Source organism: Xylona heveae, assembly GCF_001619985.1.
Source record: "Xylona heveae TC161 unplaced genomic scaffold L228scaffold_12, whole genome shotgun sequence".
NCBI lineage: Eukaryota > Fungi > Ascomycota > Xylonomycetes > Xylonales > Xylonaceae > Xylona > Xylona heveae.
This window is the reverse complement of record NW_017264204.1, coordinates 579820-602941: the sequence shown is the minus strand read 5'-3', so window position 1 is coordinate 602941 and position 23122 is coordinate 579820. Positions and strand designations below refer to the sequence as shown.

The following is a 23122-nucleotide window of genomic DNA, read 5'->3' as shown; positions in this document are numbered from 1 at the left end:
GATGCAATGCAAGAAGAAAAACGCCTTGCTTCAAGGAAATTTTTCGTAGTTCCGGTGCCTCTGCGACGTCAATGGCCCGGGCACCTATGTGGTCACCTTCGTGTTCTATTGGTCAATGTAACGAGGACCGGATTCTCTCCGAAGAGCCGCCGTTCGTTGCTCCCTGGTCATCATTACCGCAACCCATTGGTTGAAACAGTGATTCAAGCCAAAATCGGCAAGGTGCAGACTCTTTTCCTAGGCCATTGCAGTTTAAAAAGCCGTGAGAAATTTGTACATGGATTCTGGCGTGGGTTCCGCTGGGAGGAGAAGTACCTCGGTGCCTGCCGGTATTTTCAGATGAAGGCTGTTTCAATGTTTCGTAATAGATCCACTCGGTCGCAATAAGATGGAGTAATCTTCTCTTCTTGCTCGTTTGTTTCCACAGCAAAGAGGACACCATCCCCCTTACTTGACCGACTGGTTCCTGAAGATCGGTATCGGCACTTCTCGGTTCCCGTGCAGACAGCTGCGTACAGGTGTCCAAAGACATTGGTTAATCAATCCGACGCACTCGCTTCGGACACGAGATGAAACATGCCCGATTGGGAAGGAGGGGCACATATATGAGCGATGATGACGGCGGAGGGGCAGCAACACCACAGCCTGTCAACGAAGACGTCATTCCCTCACAACCGGTGGGGACAGAAACTCTGGGACCAGCCTCTCTCTTCCAACACACTTTGCCTGGGCCCGTAACGATCGTCGATCACGTGCCTACTACCTCATTCGATTCTCGTCTCATTTCTGTGAGAGTTTGAGAATAGCGCTGGTTGCTATGGATCATTCATAAAAAGCTCCCCTTCCAGCCTGGTGCACAAAGTTTTAGGAATTCTTCTTTTCCATCTTTCTCCTACTATATACCCCTTTCCCATAAAAGCCTTTCGATTTCATCTTATTCCTCCATCCATCATCACAATCATGTCTTCCAAGACCTACAAGCTCTCCAACGGCGTTACCATCCCCGCCTTGGGTTTCGGTACCTTTGCCAGCGAGGGTGCCGTGGGTGAGACTTACAATGCCGTCACTGCCGCTCTCAAGGTTGGCTACCGTCACCTCGACTGTGCCTGGTTCTACAAGAACGAGCATGAGGTTGGTGACGCTGTCCGCGACTTCTTGAAGGAGAACCCCTCGGTCAAGCGTGAGGACATCTTCATCTGCACCAAGGTGTGGAACCACCTCCACGAGCCCGAGGAGGTTGAGTGGTCTTTCAACAACTCGTTGAAGAACTTTGGTCTTGACTACATTGACCTTTACCTTGTCCACTGGCCCATTGCTGCCGAGAAGGACGAGCACAACATGCCCAAGATCGGTGCTGATGGAAAGGTAAGCCTCTGACGAAATTTATTTACGAAATCGTTAATGTAGAATGCTCGACTGACACTCTCGATAGTACATCATCAAGAAGGAGTTGACCGAGAACCCTGAGCCCACCTGGCGCGCGATGGAGAAGATCTACAAGTCTGGCAAGGCCCGTGCCATTGGTGTCTCCAACTGGACCATTGAGGGTCTCGAGAAGCTGTTCAAGTTCGCCGAGGTTAAGCCCATGGTGAACCAGATTGAGATTCACCCCTTCCTCCCCAACGACGAGCTTGTCGACTGGTGCTTCAAGCACGGCGTCATGCCCTCGGCCTACTCTCCTTTGGGCTCCCAGAACCAGGTCCCCACTACCGGCGAGAAGGTCAACACCAATCCTGAGCTGAACCGCATCGCCGAGAAGAGCGGCCGCTCGCTCGCTCAGGTCCTCATCGCCTGGGGTATCCGCCGTGGCTACGTTGTGCTCCCCAAGAGCTCCACTCCCGCACGTATCGAGAGCAACTTCAAGCCCGTTGACCTTTCTGACGAGGACTTTGAGGCTGTCAACAAGGTCGCCCACGGCCGTTGCGTCCGTTTCGTCAACATGAAGGACACCTTTGGCTACGACGTCTGGCCCGGCGAGGCTATCCGGTAAATGCTTTTTTAACGGCTTTACGACCTATTATTTCTCTTTATTACCTCTTATTTTTTCCTCTTTACAAATTTTTGTGTATCTACGAGAATTTTTCGATATGACTGGATGACCCCCATGTCTGTTTTATAAATAGACGAATCTTGAACGACTGGTTTCGTTCCTCAAAACAATATCTCATTATTTCAATTCATGATGCATTACGGTGATGTCAATTCGCAAATCTGTGAAACCAAAGATCAATTAAACGTCCCTTCCCGTCCTAACTCGCATAAAATTATTCTGTCATCCATGCCTTCATATGAACACCAACTTAAACTAGTCAGAGCCACATAATAACAACCCATGTTCTATTTCTTCACAATGAGGTAATACCCAAACGACGTCATTTTTTTTACGAGTACCCGCCATATATTGCAACCTTGCCACGAGGGCGCAGATCTTTTTCGAGCGCACCGCGCACCGAGCACCTAGCACGGACACGTAGGCATTGGGGTAAATTATCTCTAAACTTTAAAACTATGTTTAAATCTTTTTTTTTTTGCCAAGACCCGACGATACAGTACACTGTGTAGATCTCTAGATCACTTCGATTCCCCAGACCCCAGAATCTACTCTGGTAGCAGTCCTGCAGTAAACGCACATCTTTCACTGCCTGCCCTGTACCTCACTGGTGCTCTGTGAAAGCAAGTAGTAGTTAAGAGTATTAAAGAGTATGAATACTACTACTTGTATTCCGCGTACCAATAATACAAGTCCGAAATATGACATTCCCATTGTAATCAATGACGCAATACGTAAACAATATATATGCAGATGAGACGATGAGGAGATTAGACCAGATAGATATAATTTAACACGCACCGCCGACCCAAATGAGTTGTCAACTTGAAATAATCCACATCTTGTATGAATATACACGGGAGAGGGGAGGGGGAGGAAGAGGTCGTTCCATAGTTTTGAAAAAAAAAATATTTCTTGGTATGTTTTTGAATTGAGCCTTATCCATTAACATTAGAAGTTAGGTAGTTAAACCCCTCACCCAGCCCAGTGACAGTGACTTTTCGAGAAAGGGAAAAAAAAATTGAGTCAGCAACTGAGACGTTTTCACATGGAAATAGACAAATCTTCATCAAACCGATTAGAGAGAGAGAGAGAGAGAGAGAGAGAGAGAGAGAGACAAGAAAAGGCACTTGAGCAGGGTAATTGAGATTGCGACATGGCCAGGAATCAAAGAAAGAAAAAAAGACCGATCTTTCCTGCACGGCCAGCACGGCGTCAAACCACCAAATCTCAAAAATCTCACAATATTAAAAAAAAAAATGAAACAATGTTTCCATATCGGTTCCTCTTGTTAATATATGTAAAAGTAAAAAAAAAAAAAAACATGAAGGGGGGCCGGGAGGGATTCTGGGGGAAATAATCTGCCCGCCCAAGAGGGGATATTGTATGTGGTAAAAAAAAAAAGGAACTTTCCAACCCCGCCCCCCCTTGTTTGGCGCGATACATACAAATTTAGGCTACCAAAGTCGGCCTTTTGACGCTATAGTAATGAAAAAAAGTCTCGTCCAGCACAACATGGAGCGATGAACGGGAAAAAGAGGCCAAAAAGAAAATACAAGCAAAAGTCACGCGGTGATAAAGCCCGCCAATCGACAAGAGTGGAGGCACGTGACTTATCAAAACGCGGAAAACAGCTGTTTACAAACGTGGGGAGAATGCCGGCCTTTCGCCACTGCCTGACACAAAGCACGACGCACCAGAAATAATAAGAGGTGCTGCACGGCTGTGAAAGCGGAGAAGACGGTGGAACACACAGAAATAAAGGGGAAATGGTGAACATGCCTACCGCCTTTGCTTTGTTGCCGTTTTTTTTTTTTTTTTTGCGCAAGGAATGAGCCTTGTTCAGATTGTTCGTTGTTTCCCCTTCCAAGAAACACGATGCAACGTAAACTCCCCGTGCATCCTCTCAAAAAACCCCTAAATTCATGAATCATCCAAATCCCGTCCAGCGCGACGCTCGGTAAACTTTTTGTGCAAGGTAACAAGTTATTGAAAAGAAAAGGGCGGGGCTGTGGAAGTTGAAAAATGGCCATGCGGAGGCACTTGAAACTCCAAATGAGATGCTTGAAGAACGAGACAAATGGCATTTATACTTCAAAGTGTTCGTTATTGAAGATGCCATCTTCCGTGTGATTGCCTGTTCGTACGACGCCGCTCATCCGCTCATGCAGCTTGCCATTTTGCGGGATGGGTTGGTCCCAGCTGGGATCGGCTTCGCGGTCATCTTCGTCCATCCTATCAAGATCATGATGCTGGAAGTGCTCATCCATATTGCTCTCATCCACAAAAGTGAAGCCCTTGAATTTGGCTTGCATGCCAGGCGACAGAGGCGTCGAAGCCGTAACCCCACCTGCACCAAATGCAGCCGCGCGAGCATTGAGAGAAGAAGCTGCAGTTATCACGTTGGTGAACTCCGGGTCGAAATTTGACGTATCAAGCTGCGACTTCAGTTTCGGTTTGAAAGGAGGAACAACATTCTTCTTTAGCAGAGCGTCCCAGTCCACATCCGCAAAGAAGGGGTGGTTCTTGAGCTCTTCGGCATCATTGGTTGCACCAAGACGATGCTTGGGGTTGCGATTGAGAAGCCCTTTGACGAAATTACGTCCCTCTGTGCTGAGAGCATCCCGCGGGAAGCGAACCTTTCCAAAGGCAATGTTCTTGTACATCTGCTGCGTGTCTTCAGCGTAGAACGGACTCCAGCCGCAGCACATCTCAAACACCAATACACCAAGTGACCAGAAGTCGACCATTTTGGTGTATCCCTGTTCATCCAAAAGGACCTCGGGTGCCAAGTACTCTGTTGTTCCGCAGAAGGTGTTGGTGGTATCGTCTTGTGCTAGATTGGCTTTTGACAATCCAAAGTCGCAAAGCGCAATGTGGCCATTGGCATCGAGCAGGATATTCTCCGGCTTGAGGTCACGATAGACAATGTCATGTTGATGGAGATGTTGCAACGCAAGAATGAGCTCGGCAATGTAGAATTTAGCACGCGGCTCCTGGAACCGACCTTCTTTTTGCAGATGCCAGAAGAGCTCGCCTCCGGACATATAGTCGGTCACCAAGTAAAGATCGGTAGGTGTCTGGAAGGAAAACTTTAGACCGACAATGAAAGCCGACTCTGTCTTGGCGGTTCGAACAAGAATATTTCGTTCGCCCAACGTATGGGCAATCTCCTTCTTTTGGACAATGACCTTCTTCGACAAAACTTTCATGGCATAGATTCTCTGGGTGTCAATCTTGCGGACTTGATACACTTGTCCAAAGGTGCCTATGGATTGAAAAGTGTCAGCATGGTCTCAAAGGACGAGAAGTTTGAATAGGCTCCTCAAGGGCAAACACGGACCTTTGCCAATCAGCTTGAGGATTTGAAAGTCGGCCGGACCGTACTGCTTCTTCTCTGTCTTTTGAAATTCAAGGCGCAGGAAAATTTCTCCAGTAACAAGCTCCTTCTCATGGTTTCGGCCCTCGAGATGAAACCAGTTTTCCAAAACGGACGCACGCTCACTAAGATTAGGGCAAAATCGAACGTGGCCGAGGAAGGCCTCGTGGTTTGCACGGTCATAGACCGAGATCTCAATCTCCGAATGCTTTCCCACGACGTCACTGTTCCCCAATTGTCAGTTCGGAGAGGGGACGTAATGATTGCGCAAGAATAAAAAAAATGCTTACAAAACAGCTTCATGGTCCCATTTGGGGTCAGTAACAAGCTTCTTCTTCCCCATCTGATAGTCCGTCAGGTTTGCATTGCTGCTTTGACGGCTCCTAGAAGGAATAGGCATCGGACGTCCCGCTTCGCCACCACTGGGACGAGGAATAGCAACACCTTGAGCGGGATCCTCCTTTGTGGGCGACGGCACTAGCGCTTCCTCCTCTTCCTCCTCCTCTTCCCCCTTGGGGCCCTTGGAGATGTACTCATTCCACTCAAAGACGCAAACGACATATGGATCTACACTCGGCCTCAGACCTCTTGCTTCTGAAATGAGCACCGAGAGCTTCCCCTTGGGCGGACCAACGCTCGATGCTGCGTTTGTGGCAATGGTATTCGCCGTGGAGGAGATGGAGGGGCTTTCGCTCGTCTTGTTCGAGGAAGGGCCCACAGATAAGGACTGTTGCCGTTCTGGGTGTTCTGCTGACAACGCTCGAGGCGATTGAGGCGGGGTACTCTTATCGCGCGGAGAATCCGCGCCGTCAGTTAGCTTTTTCAGTCCATGATACGACGAAGAAGCCGAAGGAGGATCAGACGTAGATGGGGCAGAAAAGCTAGCATTTTGTTCAGGTGTCGTCGAGGAAGAGCGGGAAGTGGGATTCGACAAATGTGCAGCGTGGACGGTAGGGGTCGTGGTTACGCCGCCCAGGGGATTGACCGGGGTAAGAGTGTATCTCCGCGCCATCATTGGAGATTGTGTAGAGGAAGAAAGATCAGACGCAGGGTCTGCAGCACGCATTTCCGCGGTAGATCCGCCGGCAGATCCAGCCTCAACGCGTGTGCCGTCCTCGTCCCTTGTGCTTTTGGACATGGAAGAGGCGGAGGAGATTGGAGGGGTTGGATATGCAGAAGGTTCAACCTCCTGCGAGGAGACCGGATGCGGCCTACCGCCCAATGCCTCATGAGGCAACAGCGGAGCCGTATCGTGTCCCTCATCAGCGCGGCGCTCAGGGGAACTTGAAGCCGCTGGCGGCTTCGAATCACCACCCGCCACACCCTCCCGTATGTGCAAGGGATCATGACTCTCGACGCCCGTATCCACCGCCGGGGTGGCTACAGCTGTGGAGCCCGGAGGAGAAGGATTGCTAGAGGATCTGTTACGAACCTGTCCAAAGAAGCTGTGCGCGATGCCGGGGAGTCTCTTGTCCACGAGATTGGGGCGAGGGGTAGAGATTCCCGCCGGCGGGGTCGACCCGGTTGAGCCAATTTGGTCATGGCCATCGTTATCAGGCCGGCTGACAGCGTGTGAGGGGTTAGCAGAGGCCATCGTGGGGATGAATTGTTTGGCGGAGAAGGAGGTGCAACGATGGAAGTACGCTTTGGAAATCGCCAAAGGTAAGCGGAGATCACCACGAGGAGCACGTAGCGGGTCACACACTCGTCCAAGGGGAGTGACGATGTGACGGCAGGTGCCGCGCCTCTAGTGGCAACGAGAAAGCTGACGGGGAGGAAAAAGAGGGAAAAGGGAGTTTGCAGGGTCTCGATGAAGCGAAACGAATTTTAAGGGATCATGGAAGTGGGTCACGATTGGGCTTCACATAACCAAGTTGCGCCCGTGGTTGTCAGGAGAAACTGAAGACGGTTTTGAAACAACAAGGGAATTCGAGAGGAAGGGAAGGAAAGGAAGACGTAAAAATGGTGACCGGGCGAGCATATTTGTGGGAAGCACGACAAGAGAGAAAGTGGGCAAAGTCCGACGTCTAGTGACGCTTGACTTTTCCACGAAAGGGTATAGCTTAGAAATGGTGCTTGTTCGGACCGAGAAGCGCCAAAGACGAAAAAAAAAAAAGTTCCCGAATCGCAACGAGTCCACCCTTTCGTCCATTCTGCATGTGCACATGCTGTCGTCCCCAATCAGAGACGAAAAAAAGTGGAGCGGCCCCATGTCGCTCGCATGCAGTTTGGACGCAAGGTGGATCGCAGAAGCCCATCGGGAACACGATTCGTGAAGGTTGCCCTCGAACGGAGCGGCTTCCGACATAACAACAATTAAGAAACAATAATAATTGCAACGCACTTACCTCTGCAGTATGGCTTGCCTTAACAAGGCCGTCGCTCGCTGAGCATTAACGCCCTCCTGTGTCGCCATGGCAGAAGGACGTGTTGCAGGAAAACTAAGCTCAGCGAACGACGAGGAGATGGTTCTCAGCAACGGTAAGCGACTAACGCTTGAACTCGGCTGTGTCCTGGTCGACGTCGTTGAGCTGTTAGATTTGTAGAGCACCGGACGACCAAACCCTTGACACGAATTCTGGCGAGAGTGGATTGGTGTTGCCTGACCGCCAGGACCAGGAATGAATCCACTAATGGAGGGAATCCAATAGCAGGATACTCGGTGAGCCTCGAGTTTTGACGTAGTTAATTTCTTTTCCGCAATATCGAAGCAGTCTATAAGCTCCGATGCAGGAAGAGGTGTCTGCACATGAAAATTGGGCCTTGAACGTGTCGACGTCGATTCTGGAAGAGTTCGTATCAAAGAATTTTCATCTGAGCTAGAAGAAAAAGCAGGAGCAGGAGCAGTACCATCCCACTCGGTGAGCTTGTTGTGTCCTGAGCTTATAGCATGAGGGGTACCGGTAGGGATGTTGGAGACGGTGGCCACGGCAGTGATGTCGTTGGGCGCGCCGGGGCCCGTCATGGTCGTCGTGGAGCGGCGCCGGTACTGCAAAGCGTCTGCCAGCTTGTCTCTCTTGGGTATGGAGTTATAATGGCCTGTCCAAGCCGCGGAATGGGGGCTTGGAGAGAGAGACTGTCGGTTAGCTGGATAAGCAAAGTGACCAAATGCGCCCACAATTTAGCTTGTCTCCCTTCAAAGTCATTCAGTATTGCTGGGTACTCCGATTCAACCTTTCAGTCTCGTCCAGTCTGACCTCTAGCCGTAGACCTCACTGTAGGCGAAAGATGTATCTTTGTTGTATCACGCCGACCTTTCCTGACGTGTCGTTGCAAATCCTTCGATAAGAAGAAAGGCCCCCGTAGAGTGGTCAAATCAGTTGCGCGAGCTACTCTCCACTGTGCCAAGTCGACCGAAACGACGAGTGTGTAGGATGTGGTCAAATGAAATGACACTGTCGGTCCACCTGGTACATGCTGCCTTTGACTTGGTGGGAAGATTGGTGGAAGCTGAAGGCGAAGCGTGTCGTATTCCTCCTGAAGGCAAAGAAACAGCTCAGTAGGCAGATCATAGGCCCTTTGATCGAAATTGGAAGGAAGAGGTCAAAGAGAAAAGGGAAAGAGCGACAGCCCGTCGACGAAGAAGAAGCTGAAAGAAAGCCTCAGGGATTTGTCTAGAAGCAGAATATGGGTTAAAGGCTGCTTGGCCGTAATGACCATCAAACTGGTCGAAACCTCCAGCCTGCTGCGACTCTTCCCTCGCATGCATCTTGTGGTCATCGTACAAAGCAGTGAATGTATTGGGCAGATTGTACGACAGGACTTTTGCCATAGTTCCATATCCAATGCCCGCACCTCAAGTAGCAGCCCTACAACAGGTTGTGGTAAGATGGTGAGAGGGATGAATGCAGGTTACACGCAACAGCCATCTTCGGGCACTCAGCTTGGCTCATTTCCGATGCTGCAGCCGACAGCCTACGAGCATTGCAATCTCACGTAGGCAGTCATCAATACTTCTCAGACAGTCATAGTAAACAGAGGAGCCAATTCGCAACCAGGACCAGAATCAGTTCTAGGAAACAGAAAGTACACACTTTAATCCATCAAGACGACCATGTCAGGCTCAGTATCAGATGCTACAAGTGGTTTCTTTACCGTGAAACTTTCCCCTTCAGCTGGCAGAGCCCAAGCCGGTGAAGAGTAGCCGGCACTTTCTCAGTGCCGCATTTTATCTATGATGCCATCCATTAAGTCCATCGCTCTCCAGTGTCTCGCCACCGAGCCTGGGAACAATTACGAAAAGGCCGGCTCTCATTCATACATTAGATTAACCCACCTTAATCGATGGTGAGGTAAGATACATTGCCAGGGGATTGCGGAAGTCCGCCAAGATGATTCGGATGCTGTGAATCGGCGGCATCTCCGAGTACATATTGTATAAGCTCGAATTTCAATAATCGCCTCGCCTACGGAGTAATCGTCATTCTATCCTCGCCACGGCTGACATGCTGAGGGCCGTTATTGTAACCACTTGCCATTGTCAAAACCTCAGACATCCCCTAACACAGGGAAAGAAATATATATCCCAGCATCAAGCTATTTAGATGATGGGACCAATCCCAACTAATCTTAGGGGATTCAATATTTTGACTTTCTCCTTCTTTGAGCTTGAGCGCCTTAGGTTCGCGGGATGACGTCGGAGGAGCTAAAGAGCTCGCCATCCGCTTTCCGAATAACTGACCGAGACTCAATTTCCCGCAGCCGGGGGGAAGGATGCATTAACATTGACTCAGATAGGCTGGCTGACCAAAGTGGCTGAGTATGATATAGTTGGCGGCGATTGGGTTACCTGGTAGAAAGTGTGCAAATTTGTTGAACAGCTGGCAACTTTCTTCTGTGGTTTGCCTCTTTTCGCGTGTTCAGTTGGTTAAGGTTTGACTAAGTTAGTCCCCAGGGGCCCCCTCAGGTGGCCCGGCCCATTGATTCTTCGTGCCGAGATTTCAGCTCCCGCGATTCCCCAAGTTGAGTCCATACGGAGTAATCGCCACAAGGCCAAGGACCCAGAGCCGCATACCGCGTCGGGGGGTTTCAAATACTCTCAAGGATTTCTCGAAAGAGAGCTTGTCGATGCGGTAAATCCGTCAGCCCAGTCTCGGTGAATATAGATTCCGGTGTAAAAGCCGGATCTAATAGCCTTGCGACAAATGGGGAGCATGGGCAACCAATAAAATGGCAATCAGCTCTGAAAGCAGAAGCCTCAAACCCATTTTCCCGTGGGCAAATCGATTCCCCGGTTATCCGCAGTTAAGAAAGATCATCCACATTGTTCAGCCCAAGCCAAATTTGGGAGGGATTCGCCGTCAGCCAAAAGGTACGGTTGTAACTGTTGCCGCACCAAATAAAAAGCACGGAATGCCCTTCTCGCATCCCGCTGGTAGGCTCGACATAATTCCCTGACTGAAAAGAACCACCCGCTTGTCAACGGAAGCAGGGACATGTGTGCTGACACGATGGGGTGGCCCCACATCCTCAACAGACTACTACGGCTTGGTATTCAATTAAACCGTCTAAAAGGTATTGTTCGTCTGATGATTGCATATCTCCGGCTTGGACTTTTCCACCGCCTCCTTCGGTAGAGCACCCCTCAGGGCATGCTATTCATAGATGTAAAAATTACCGCGCTTAGCTATCAGGTATATACGTCATATGTGGATCCTGCGGGTGCTGCACGTTGTCTTTTGGCAGGGAACAGCTAGCTAGGGTTTGATATAGATTCCCGACGTGTCACATGTCATGTCAATGGAGGCTCAATTGCGCAAACAGGAGCATTTCCGAAACAATGCGAACCACTACGGAGTGTTGGAGCATTTCGAGTGAAACACTCTCGACTGGTACGGACAACGGTTGATGGCGACCATAGATAATTACAGAGCCTTTAATATTTGCTCGCGGTTCCAGTTAGTCATACGCAGTCGAGAAATGAAATCATCGCGATTGACTAGAAGGTGTTAGTATTTGGCTTGCTCAGTCGGAGGTTAGGATAAACTGAACTATATCCACCACATAATCGTCGTTTTCCTGTAAAGGCTGATCTTCCATGGAGTATCCTCCAATTGTCAAAGACTGCTGAACGTATTAGCATCTGTCTCCTTTTCTTTTATTAATGTACACCTGATGAGCAACGAACTTAATGGACGACCTGGCTGTAGCTGCTCCCAGTATTCGCTTTCCTCACGCCTGAGGATGTTGGCCCATTTACGAGCTGCATCGTACCATCTCTCCACGTCCTCTTCATTTTCCCATTCGTCCATAGTGGCCCTGTCATCATTGTTCCATCGGACCTGTATCAATTCTCCTGTAACTGGATGATGGTTAAGGATTGGAAACGAGGTATAAGGCTGAATGCTGATTCCCTCATTTCCACTTGCATGGGATGGTACCCTCACTTGGCTCAAGATACGATAGGCTTCCGGTGCTTCTTTCTTCAAGATATGGGCAGCACGGAAGCCGTCCACTAATAGCGAAGCACCACCTTCTCCTTGAGTGTGCGAAAGGAGGTGAAACAGCTGCAGGCCAGCTGGGTCGGAAAAATATGTCGTGTCAGTATGGGCATTCAAGGCCAAAGACGTATAAGCCGTATCCTTTGAAGCTAGATCAGAGGTAAAGTCCCAGAACCCGCCTGAGATAGAGTGTCAGTTTTAGAGATACAGCTAGAGAGGCAGATAGAGATACCATAATGCGTATGACGGATAAAGGAAATCCGTTCGAGAAGTTCCTCGGTAGCTTCTGGAGAAGCTGGGCAACCCTCGACAGAGGCGAAACCAAAACGATGCTTATTGATGTCAACTACCGTACATAAGGCGTACGAGAGCAAAAGGAACATACTATGCTCATTAACCAACCTCCTACTCCTTCTTCAGAGCTCATTATATCCTTGTATTGGACTGTAGGTGGGGAGTTCCGAATTTCGCTGCCCCATAGCTTAAAACTAAGATCTTCAGTAATGCTCTATGTCCTTTTCGACAGCGTAGATTTGCGTACCTTGGCAGCTCATGGTCATGCATCGGGCGTTTCGGGAAATGACGATGTAAGTGAAGCCAATCCCAATCATATATACTTTCATGACCGTCGCTATTCCCTGACATACTGTAAGTAGCTTTCCTGAAATGGAGTCATTTTCGGCTTACATTTCACATGAAGACCCTTCGGGCTTGGAATGACGGCTTTGGCATAGATGTCCCTTGGGAGCTTACCACAGAGTCAGCTTAGAGCAGGCTAGCAACCATTGAAACGTACAGCAAAGGAATCAAGGAGACGCTGTTTTGTGTCTTGATGAACACACGCTGAGCATTGACAATGATCTCTTCAAACACTCAGTCTCATTGCTACGGCCAAATGCACTTCGTACGCACCTCAGCCATAGGTTCAAGCTGTAAATTCAACAGTTAGCTGGGTTTTTTCATACTAATTACAATAACTTGACTTTACAATTTTGCTGGTGTTTTGTCAGGCCATTGGACGGTAATCGCCTTGTCATCAGAGAAGGCAGTGGGTTCCGCTTGGGCGCTTCCAAATTCATTTTCTACAATGCTTTGATTCTGCCGTGCATTTATAGAAAAATAGCATGCCAGGTCCTTTCTTTGGAAAAACGGTATATTTTGCTAATCGTCAAGTCAATATCAGTTCCATAAGTAAACATCAACAGCAAGATACAACAAGAGGAAACAACAAGAGCAAAACGAATAAAATTTTGACTGGAGGTTGAATGCTATCGACTCAGAAAAATTGACAGTTTGAAATAGAAACCAGACAAATTTGCAGCATTTTACTTACGGAATTAACAATTCTACGAGGAAATGCAGAAGATGCTCCTGGAATGCGGGGTAGAGCCACACGCCTGACTTGATAAGCAACGTCGCCAATTCGGGGATAATGAACAGAGAGGGTACCGTCTGAGAGCCAAAGATAGCATAATCCGGGTCGACGAAAAAGAAATATATACAATCGAGTATAAACAAAGATTATACCAATCTGAAGCAGTTTGACGAAAAGTAGAGGTGCAGTGTACACCCTCGGTACAATGTTCTGTGGGTATTTACAGTACACGTGCACTACGATACGAAGTCCCTGGGGGCCAAAGGGGCGATAGACGGATAAGCATTCCTTTTACAGGTTTTACCCCACGAAAATCCTACGTCAGCCGAGAAATCCTCTTGGCGCGAATATCCCCCTGCAGCGAGGCAGTACACAATATCTGTTTGATATCATTCCCTGTCATGCCCGACTTGATGTCCATTTATTTAATCTCTGTTCGTCTCTTCAAATAGGTTGTTTTCATTATCTTTTGATATTCTTGCTGCCTGAGCAGATCAATGTCTTTGTTGTCATTTTCACAATCTATCCCTCGACGGCCATTTCTTTACATATCGTCATCAGTCCAATATCAAATACCCCTTGGGACTTCGAGCATTCTCCAATTTCCAATTTCTCTATTTCCTTCATAATCTGATCAACCTTCCTTTTATGTTATCATTCCCATCATCATCATCATCATGAGTGGAGGAAGTTTCATGTACGCTACTGCCGGGGCCGAAATGCGCCCAGACCTGAAATCCATGCCGAACCCAGGCCCGGCACCAAAAGCAAAGCCAAGAAAATCAGAAGACAGCGCTTCAGTAGACCTCACCAAGGTCGCTGATCTGCATGTACTCTCAGCAGATGGGAAATCCTTTTCGTTCAAAGATCTCTATCTCCGCTCCAGCCACGGCGCAGCAAGTCATAGTCAGACGCACCGAACCCTGTTTATTTTCGTTCGACACTTTTTCTGTGGAGTAAGTCAGCAAGATGCTCACTGCATGAATCAATTCTTTCATTTCCTACTACCTGTTCTTTCATTTTTTTTTATCCAACAGAAGTTCCACTATTGCCTGTTATACAAGAGAAGACACTTTTAAAGCAATAAACACTTACATATTCATCGTTTGCCTTTCCCCCCCTCCCACCCTTCATTGTATTTTCCCTTGACCGCAGACATGCGCTTTCCCTTCTTAAAATGGTCATTTCCTTTCTCTACGCAACGTTCCAAGTGTTTATTACTCGTCATATATACTACGCGGTCCATTTCCCCTTACTTCTCTCTTTCCACGCTCTACATCTCGCAATATCGGGGGCGAAAATTGGGGGCTTACCAGCCATCTAGGTCTGCCAAGACTACCTCCAGATGCTCAGCGCATCGATTAAACCAGAAGCGCTCAACAGCCCTCCTCTCAAATATCCAACGCAAATCATAGTCATCGGATGCGGCGAGCCATCACTCATACCATGGTATGCCGAAACCACGTCCTGTCCGTACCCCATTTACGCCGACCCCAGCGGTCAGCTATATCAAGCGCTACAGATGACCAAAACGTTATCTCTGGGCGAGACAAAGCCAGCTTACTCTCCCGGTACTTTTGTCGGAACGACCCTGCGCAGCATGAAGCAGATGGTCATGTCTGGACCATCGATTTTCAAGGGCGGAGACTTTAAGCAAGTCGGAGGCGAATTACTGATCGAAGTGGGATCTGGAGCGGCAACACACACCGATATTGCTGAACCTTTACCCTACAAGGAATATGGATCTTCAGAGGAAGAGAAGACCCAGACTCAAACCCCTCATCCAGCGACGTCAGGACAAGACGAACAAGCCCATGTCGTCTGGGTTCACAGAATGCAGTCGACCCGTGACCATACTGAAGTTCCAGAACTACGGAAAATCATTGGACTAGATTAATTACTTTTGAGCATTTTGTTCTCTCCTGTTCTTCTTAAACCATTCTATTCTATTCTGTTCAATTTTCAAGAATAGACAATATCCACATCTTTTTTCTTCCATTCTCTTTTCCCCCTTTTTTTTTTCAGTGAATCCAAGACATTGTGATGCGAGACTTTTCCCCACTTCCTCACTTCCTCACTTTCTCACTTTCTCACTTTATTCCCTGTTCCCTTTAACGTTATGCCAGTTAATTTTTGAACTCACCCACACGCACCCGTGCTCCCCAATAAGTAGAAAAATTTCATTCGCATCCACCATTTCAGTCAGTGCAAGCTCACTTGAAGTCTGCATTCGAAAAAATAAAATAAAAAATAAAATAAAAAATAAAAACATTTGTCGACCGACATGGGACTCGAACCCACAACCTTGGCTTGAACTTATAAGTTTCAAGGACTTTCCTTAGTAGGAGAGCCACGCGCTACCATTGCGCCAATCGGTCAATCTTGTTGCCGAGCAATGCTTAATGTGTTACTTATATCCCACGCTATGCCACGTTACTGATTATTCCATGTTACCTCCGTACTCTGTTCTGTAATGCCACCCCCCCCCAACTCCATGACCTGCTGCCTTGTTGCCTGCCATTGTGTGTGTGTATTTTTTAACCCATCTGTGGATGGAATGTCTTGTTCAAACTTAAACCTTCCCACAATGTCTGGTTGACAAAATTTCAGTGTCCCAAATTCACAACAATTTACATTGATTTAAATTGATTCAGATTAATTGTGAAGAGGCATGCAATAACATGCTTTTGTAAATTTGTATCATGGCACATGAATTACTGTACAAAGGTATGTACATTCACAATCAATCAAATTCTATTGTGTAAAGGTACAGTCTACCTAGGAAAACCAACAAAACAACAACAACAACAACAACAACCACCCAATAGCATTATAACTTTAATCAAAAGTTTAAAATCTAGTAACACATTCTTTCTTGTTCATTATCTTACTTGCCAACTGCCCAGCTCTCGACAAGTAGGATAGATGGATAGTAGTGGTGGTGCTCTGTAGAAGGAGGTAAAGCCAATGTAGGTTTAATCTACATTACAACCTCAACTTCACGACAATTTGCTGCCTAAAAAAATTTGCATTTCCGGGTTGGTTTTCCACCAAGAGGTTTACGCGCAGAATATGTACATATATATATTAGAATTTTTTTTAGAGGGAAATTCAGGTAGAAAAAAAAAATTCTAGGACTTGAGATTGTGCAATCGAATGGCACGGTATCACTAGATATAAGGTAACTGATCACGAGAATAGACAAATCACTTAATCACCAGAAACGAGGAAGTTCAGAAAGTGGCAAATCTTCAAAGAAGTAGTTAATAGAACTGGAAGATTGATTTGAAAGGGAAGAACATAAATAAATGAAAAAAGGAACGCAATCTAAAAAGTGTAAAACAGTCTACCACTAGACTACAAATTCCACCGCGCAATGGCCATTTAAAACCACCTTCCACACCTCCATTTCGGCAGCATACATTCTTAGCAAAAAGACTCAAGTCAAATTCGCATCAGGTCATCAGCAACCTGAACGGGGTCGAGTGGCCCACAGCAGGGCAAAGAGAAGCTTGTCAGTTGCTGGAGAGCCCGAACAAACATAATCTGGACAATTCTGATTTGCAGTTACTGTCGACCCAAAGACGATCAACCCCCTATAGGACGAAATCAGCACAGGGTGCCGTGTCCTTCAAGAGCTGCAGCATGCCACTAGAAGAGTTGACGAGAAAGTAGCATGGCAGTAGTTGAAATGCGAGGAATTTGCAGTCCAAACTGACGCTGAAGATGGAACGTATGTTAGAGATGAGAAAAAGGATGGTTGTGCCGTGGATATTGCAGTGCTCCTTCCTTCGAAACGGATACGAGCCTCTGATTCAACCCTCCGCGATCGGGAAATGTGATGATTGGTGCATTCCTCAAGTGTTTGAGTCCCATGGGTTCTCAAACAGCTTGAGCTAGAGACTTATTGTGTTGCCCATAGACAAGCACACCCGGGGTCTCAAGCCCCTCAAACCTCGAGAGCAGGCGGGTACTACAAGGTCTTCCCAAGAGCCGTGTAGCACCGTCAAGGGCGAAACAAATTTCCCGCTCTCTTGTCTCGATAATGAATTTTCTTCTGCGTGACAGTCTCTTGCTTCCAGAAGACTCTTCCCAAAATAGACTGGGACTCAATCTTAGCATTGTCTTCAATCAATCGTAGTTCCCTAAGCCAATCTGGCTGGCAAAGGCGGTCGAAACGCTTCGTACATCGTCGTCGTCAAAGGTGCCGCCACGGGGAATCCGACCTCCTAACATGCCGGTTGAGCTACCTCCAAACACACTTCCAGTCTCATTGGCACGGCCGCTGGATTCCACGTAGCGCTTCAAACGGTCCGACTGGCTCAACGAGGTTTGCTTGCCAAGGTCGTTGAGACTGACGCCACCGCCGAGGGTGACACCGCCTTGAGCTACGCCCTTACCATCGATGCCATTGGTATCAGTCAATTCACTTGCTGCAATAGACTCGCCCGCGATGCTTCCAGGACCACCACCGTTCATGCGACCCTTGGGTCCACCAAGTCCGCCGCGGGCAGAACTCAAAGCAGGCCATGCATCGGTGAAGCTGGAGAAGATTGAAGGATACGCAGACGGGACACCAACACCTCCCAAGGCAGAAGAATGTACTGAGGAAACGTCGTCGGGAATGTAGCCAATTGCAGAGCCCGTGTCGTTGTACTCTTGCCGTGCGTTCCGTCCATTGGCACCATTGCGAGCACCTTGACCAGAACCGAGGTTGTTCGCATATGACATCTGGTAGCGCTGAGGGCCGCGGTAGCTGTGCTTGGGGCGGCTAAACTGGAGGAGAGACACTTGCAGGTTGGAAAGAGGTCCTTCAACCAGACAATTGCGCTCCTTGAAATGCATCAAGAGGTAATGCCACAAGGGATGTTTCGAAAGAACCTTGGGATTGCCAAGGATCACTAGACCATACCGGGCACGAGTGAGCGCGACATTGAGACGGCGCGGATCGCTCAAGAATCCAATGCCCTGATGATCGTTTGAACGCACGCAGGACAAAACAATATAATCCTTTTCACGACCCTGGAAGGCATCCACCGAAGCAACTTCAATCTCCTTGTAATTTTCCTTCTTGAAGGTTCCGTTCGCCTGCATTGACGAAACCACGAAACTCCGCTGGCCTTCATAAGGAGTAATAATACCAATGTCCTGAGGTTGCACGCCGGCTTTGAAAAAGCGAGTAATGATCTTCTCCACGTTGGATGCTTCGGTCCTGTTAAGATAGGATGTACCCGAAGCGGAAATCTCTTCGTTGCCCAGATTGGACCAGAACATCATCGGAGAATCTGCAACTGGCCAGGGAAAGTCTACGTCCCGACGAAGTCGTTGATGCATAGTGATGCCATTCTGCAGAGACCCTTCGTAGAACATGTTTGAGGGAAAGTCGGACAGACATGGGTGCATACGGTACTGCACATTCAGTCGAATTGGGGCGCAGCCTAGGATAACTAGACGCTCAAACAGAGACTGGTTGAGACCTGCCTTGGCTGCCTTCTTGTTCATAATGACTGGTCCAAGCTGCTGGTGATCACCAACAAGTACAACCTGCTTGCAGCCGAGGACCAACGGAATCATACACTCTGGTTCTGCGGACTGAGTAGATTCGTCAATGAGGACAGTTCTGAACTTGAATTTCGCAAGTCGCGGGTCACCAGCGCCCACGCAGGTGCAGCAGATGACATCAGCATTGGCCAAAATCTCCCGTTCGGCCGCACGAGTCAATTGCTTAAATTTTTTCTCGTCCTGGCTCGACAGTTCACCCAATTCACTCTTCAGCTGATTGAGCTTGGTCAATTCAACATTGCTGTCATTAAGTCGAACCTGCTCATGAAGAGACAAGAACCGAACGGGGGATTCCACATCCTCCCTCGATTTGGCAGTCACACGAACCGTCTTCAGTCCGGTGCGATGGACTCTCTCGCAAAGCTGGTCAACAGCAACGTTAGATGGTGCGCATACAAGAACCTGACCGCCATTAATCTTGGCGAGGTGGTAGATGATTGTCGCAGACGTCACCGTCTTGCCTGTTCCAGGAGGACCTTGAATCAAACTCAGGGGCTTTTGAAGAACGCTCTTCACGGCGTGAATCTGACTACCGTTCAACTCTGGAAGACCGGGGACGCTGAACTTCTTGGGGAGCTGCGTCTTCATCGGAGCTGCAGCGACCTCGTGACCGAGCAGGCGGTGGAAAATGTAGCCAGAGACGCTCAATTCATCGACAGCGAAAGTCTTCATGGCCAATTGCATTCGGTCAAAAGATGTGGCTTTCCATACATAATCGGCGGTGAAATTGTGAGTGCAGTCGGTTGGAACCGACTTATGGTCTCCCTTGGTGCGCAACTCGATAGTCACTTCATCGGATTGGTTGTTAGGTACCTTGATAACGTACCCAACACCCTCCCAGTGAGGTCTCAGCTCGCCCGTGTAACGAAGGCGCATCTCATCCCCGACCGCAAGTTTGACGTCGCCCAACTCGAGCTTGGGAAGAACAAAGCTGGCAAGGTGTTTGTTATTCAAACCAAAGTCCCATCGCACGATTAGGTTATCCTGGGACTGAGATTCCTTGAGCTTGCGATCGTAGTCGGCCTCAATCTTCACAAGGGGACCAAAAACGTTTTGATACTGATAGGCATCGTCGTATCGAAGAAGAACCGGCGCAGGTTCATCGTCCGCTCCGCCTGTCTTTTCCAAATCGGCTACTGTTGCATTCGCATTTTCCTTCCACATCTCCTCCAGCTTTGCAATCATTTGAGGCGACAAATGGCGCGCGCGGAGCTGCTCATGGTCGGTGGGCGCGGCTACTAGCCAAGGCAGAAATGATCTATCTTCAATCAAAGGTTGCCACCGAGACGTGTCCCAATTCATGTCCTTTGTTGACGGCATGGACGCGCAAGGTTGTCGACAGAGTAGAACCACGACAGTATCCGATTTCGCAGGGATGAATCCTAGTAGAAAGACGTTCTTCGTTCCGCAGTTATAGCATTCCAACACAGTATCACCCAACGACGACGCAGGGTGAAGCTGCACCTCCTTGTGACGCGCTCTCACTAGATGGTTGACAATATGCGAAGACGATGTGTTGCCACGAGCGCTGCAAAACCATTTGCTACAGCTTAAGCATTTGACGACGCTGCTAGTATTGTGAATACCGCAATATCTGTAAAAACCAACGGAGAAAAAAATAATTATTAGCTTATCAATGTCTTTTGTGGCAATTGTCGCCCCGGACACCATAGGGATATCCGAAGCATCTTTGGGGTACTCACGCGCAAGCATGTGGCGGCAGCTCTTTTTCTTCTTCGATCTTCATGCCAGCCTTGCCGTTCCTGCCATCTACAGGCATGCTGGCCATACTTTCCATGTCATCGTCGTCAAACAGTTCCGTGTCCTCATCGTCGTGGCGTCGCCGTCGCGGCCCGCCACCAATATTTCCACGCCCATATTCTCTATCTAATATGGAATCATCGGGGTCAATAGTCGAGAGGTCATCGCCAGCATTGATAGTCGACGCTGAGTCGGAGATCAAATGATTCCCCAGATGGGTGAAAGCCCCTTCCATCGTAGCCGTATCAAGGCCGCGGTTTCGGAGTAAACGTATTCGGTGTGCAGTTTTGATTCGATGTTTCCAGAGGACGTATAAGTATGATAGAGGAGAATAAGAAATTTGTTCAACTCCGTCAAATCGTCTTCTGAACAGATTTCATGTATTTATTTCTTGGTGGCGGTGTCGGTTGTCAGGATTCACCCAGATGCCGCTTGGGCCAGAGAAAGGAATGGATGATCCAACCAGAGGTTATGAATCTGACCTTTGCAGTAAACTCGCCGGCCAAAATAAATAAGATACAACTAAGTCTATGAACAGGCCCAGTTGCAACAAATCCCAAAGAAGTCAAAGTGAAAGATGCGTGGGCATCTAAAGACGATGGCGATGTAACATTTAGATGTTGCTTAATGTTGCCCGAGGGGATTTCCTAGTCCGACGCGGCGTAGACTTCCACTACGAGATCTAAAGTCCTGAGTACTTGTTTTCCTCGCAATAATTCTTACTCTTCTAGGTTCCCCTACTAGATCGTAAAGTATCTGATTAGATATGAATTCCCGCCGAAAGGCCGTTGACCGCCCGTAAGATTCTCGCTTAAATTTTTCTGGAGGGACTGCCTTTCTAGACAAAGTTCGGCCTTCCTGCACCTAAACGGACAAACATACAAACTTATCACCTCCCATCACCATCATGATTGTAAGTGTCCGGCTTCTTCTTGGTCTTCCCGGGATGTTTCAGTTGAACTGACCTGGAATTTGCTGTATTCAACAGCGCCGCCAAGCTCGCGAACGCCGCGACTACCTCTACCGGCGTGCTCTCACCCTTCGTGATGCGGAGATAGCGGAGAAGCGTGCAAAATTAAAGGCCTCGCTGGCCAGCGGCAAGCCATTGCCAGCGGAAATTGCCAACGATAAAGAGCTGCGAAAGGATTTCCAATATGACGAATCGCGTGCGGACCGAACCGCGGAGGAAGAGCTTGAGCTCGACGACGAATATGCGCAACTCAGCGGCGTTGTCGATCCCAGAGTCTTGGTGACCACTTCAAGAGATCCCTCTTCGCGACTGTCCTCTTTTGCCAAGGAGATCCGTTTGCTTCTGCCGACCGCTATCAGACTGAATCGTGGCAACCTGATTCTGCCGAATCTGGTTCAGTCGGCAAACACCTCAGGTCTCTCGGACATTATCCTATTACATGAGCATCGAGGCACGCCTACCGCTCTGACTGTTTCACATTTTCCTCATGGACCGACGGCATCTTTTTCCCTGCATAATGTCGTATTGCGACATGACATTCCCGGTGCGGCCAGAGGAACTGTCTCCGAGAGCTACCCTCATCTCATCTTTGAAGGATTCACAAGTCGGCTAGGCCAGCGAGTAGTAAAAATCCTCAAGCATCTCTTCCCGCCGCGAGACGGCCCACGGGTCGGTAACCGGGTGGTTACGTTCAAGAATATCGAGGACAGCATCGAAGTGCGACATCACGTTTTTGTCAAGACTGGGTACCAATCTGTCGAACTCGCCGAGGTGGGACCCCGCATGACGATGCGACTTTTCGAGATCCGGGGCGGCACATTGGAGAACAAGGACGGCGATGTAGAGTGGCACATGAACCAATACACGAGGACGGCTAAGAAGAAGGACTACCTTTAATTGATATTTGCATCGGCCCATGTCTGAAGAAATTCGTGTATTTTATGGGTTTACAGGAGCGGGATAATGACGGGGTGTTTTCACGGCGTAAATCAGGGAATTGTTTTGACGTATCTATCATTACTGAAAAGTGGAACGGCATCTTATTATCCTTTTCAATGAACTGTGCACAAAAGAGAGTTACACATCGCTCTGTCATAATAATGACTGGGCTTGTATTCATTGTATTGCTAAGGCACCTCGATGATGTGAAGCCGGTGTGCTATATAATTGAATAAGCCATGGTATCAAGATTGAAAGGAAATTTGAGTAGCGAGAGGCTGAGCCAGACCAGCTGGCATATCAATAAGCAGATGAAACTCTGAGCGAATGCTTGATATGATCCTTCCAAGAAAACTCCATCACTATTCCCCTAGCTGAGGGACCTAAATCGACCTCGAGATGGCCAAATGAAAACAAGGTCAAATGACCGATAAAAGTGAAGGAACCAGAAGGCTGAATACCGAAATGTGAGAAAATCGAAAGAATAAAACTCCTTAGGGACTAGATGCAAATATGCAATCACCCAGTATCGCTGTGGTGAAACAATCCCAATTGTCTTGGCTCTTTCCGTCCTTTCTGCATAGAGAAACGCGGCTGATAAAAGCTGATGAAACTCCAGTTTACCATGCCCACCATCTGCCCTAGC

The 23122-nt window shown here is 48.3% G+C and overlaps 6 protein-coding genes and 1 non-coding gene across 7 annotated transcripts; 3 read left to right on the top strand and 4 right to left on the bottom strand.

Annotated features, from left to right (window-relative positions):
* Positions 1-960: 960 nt before the first annotated feature.
* L228DRAFT_214668 (aldo/keto reductase family protein) lies at positions 961-1990 on the top strand (the record flags this gene model as incomplete). Its single annotated transcript, XM_018330044.1, has 2 exons — positions 961-1365; positions 1433-1990. 2 exons carry the CDS (start codon positions 961-963, stop codon positions 1988-1990), a joined length of 963 nt encoding a protein of 320 aa, XP_018185302.1.
* Positions 1991-4137: 2147 nt separating this feature from the next.
* L228DRAFT_214771 (Pkinase-domain-containing protein) lies at positions 4138-7023 on the bottom strand (the record flags this gene model as incomplete). The annotated part of the gene is made up of 3 exons (XM_018330048.1): positions 4138-5318; positions 5394-5653; positions 5720-7023. 3 exons carry the CDS (start codon positions 7021-7023, stop codon positions 4138-4140), a joined length of 2745 nt encoding a protein of 914 aa, XP_018185301.1.
* Positions 7024-7773: 750 nt separating this feature from the next.
* Positions 7774-8394, bottom strand: L228DRAFT_271065 (hypothetical protein; the record flags this gene model as incomplete). Its single annotated transcript, XM_018335479.1, has 1 exon — positions 7774-8394. One exon carries the CDS (start codon positions 8392-8394, stop codon positions 7774-7776), a length of 621 nt encoding a protein of 206 aa, XP_018185300.1.
* A 2630-nt stretch (positions 8395-11024) lies between these two features.
* L228DRAFT_39996 (trimethyllysine dioxygenase) lies at positions 11025-13405 on the bottom strand. The gene is made up of 12 exons (XM_018336558.1): positions 13319-13405; positions 13203-13266; positions 12858-13030; positions 12782-12799; positions 12666-12732; positions 12557-12617; positions 12411-12507; positions 12255-12357; positions 12102-12201; positions 11557-12048; positions 11421-11492; positions 11025-11367 (listed from the first exon to the last, which is right to left on the bottom strand). The coding sequence occupies exons 1-12, from the start codon at positions 13339-13341 to the stop codon at positions 11294-11296; spliced, it is 1344 nt and encodes a 447-aa protein (XP_018185299.1). The 5' UTR covers positions 13342-13405; the 3' UTR covers positions 11025-11293.
* A 257-nt stretch (positions 13406-13662) lies between these two features.
* On the top strand, positions 13663-15620 carry L228DRAFT_285680 (hypothetical protein). Its single transcript, XM_018336362.1, has 2 exons — positions 13663-14200; positions 14569-15620. The coding sequence occupies exons 1-2, from the start codon at positions 13922-13924 to the stop codon at positions 15139-15141; spliced, it is 852 nt and encodes a 283-aa protein (XP_018185298.1). The 5' UTR covers positions 13663-13921; the 3' UTR covers positions 15142-15620.
* Positions 15521-15622, bottom strand: L228DRAFT_t123. The gene has a single exon. It is a non-coding gene; the product is annotated as a tRNA-Arg (tRNA).
* A 5819-nt stretch (positions 15623-21441) lies between these two features.
* L228DRAFT_233900 (Brix-domain-containing protein) lies at positions 21442-22434 on the top strand (the record flags this gene model as incomplete). Its single annotated transcript, XM_018330650.1, has 2 exons — positions 21442-21480; positions 21556-22434. The coding sequence occupies exons 1-2, from the start codon at positions 21475-21477 to the stop codon at positions 22432-22434; spliced, it is 885 nt and encodes a 294-aa protein (XP_018185297.1). The 5' UTR covers positions 21442-21474.
* Positions 22435-23122: the final 688 nt, after the last annotated feature.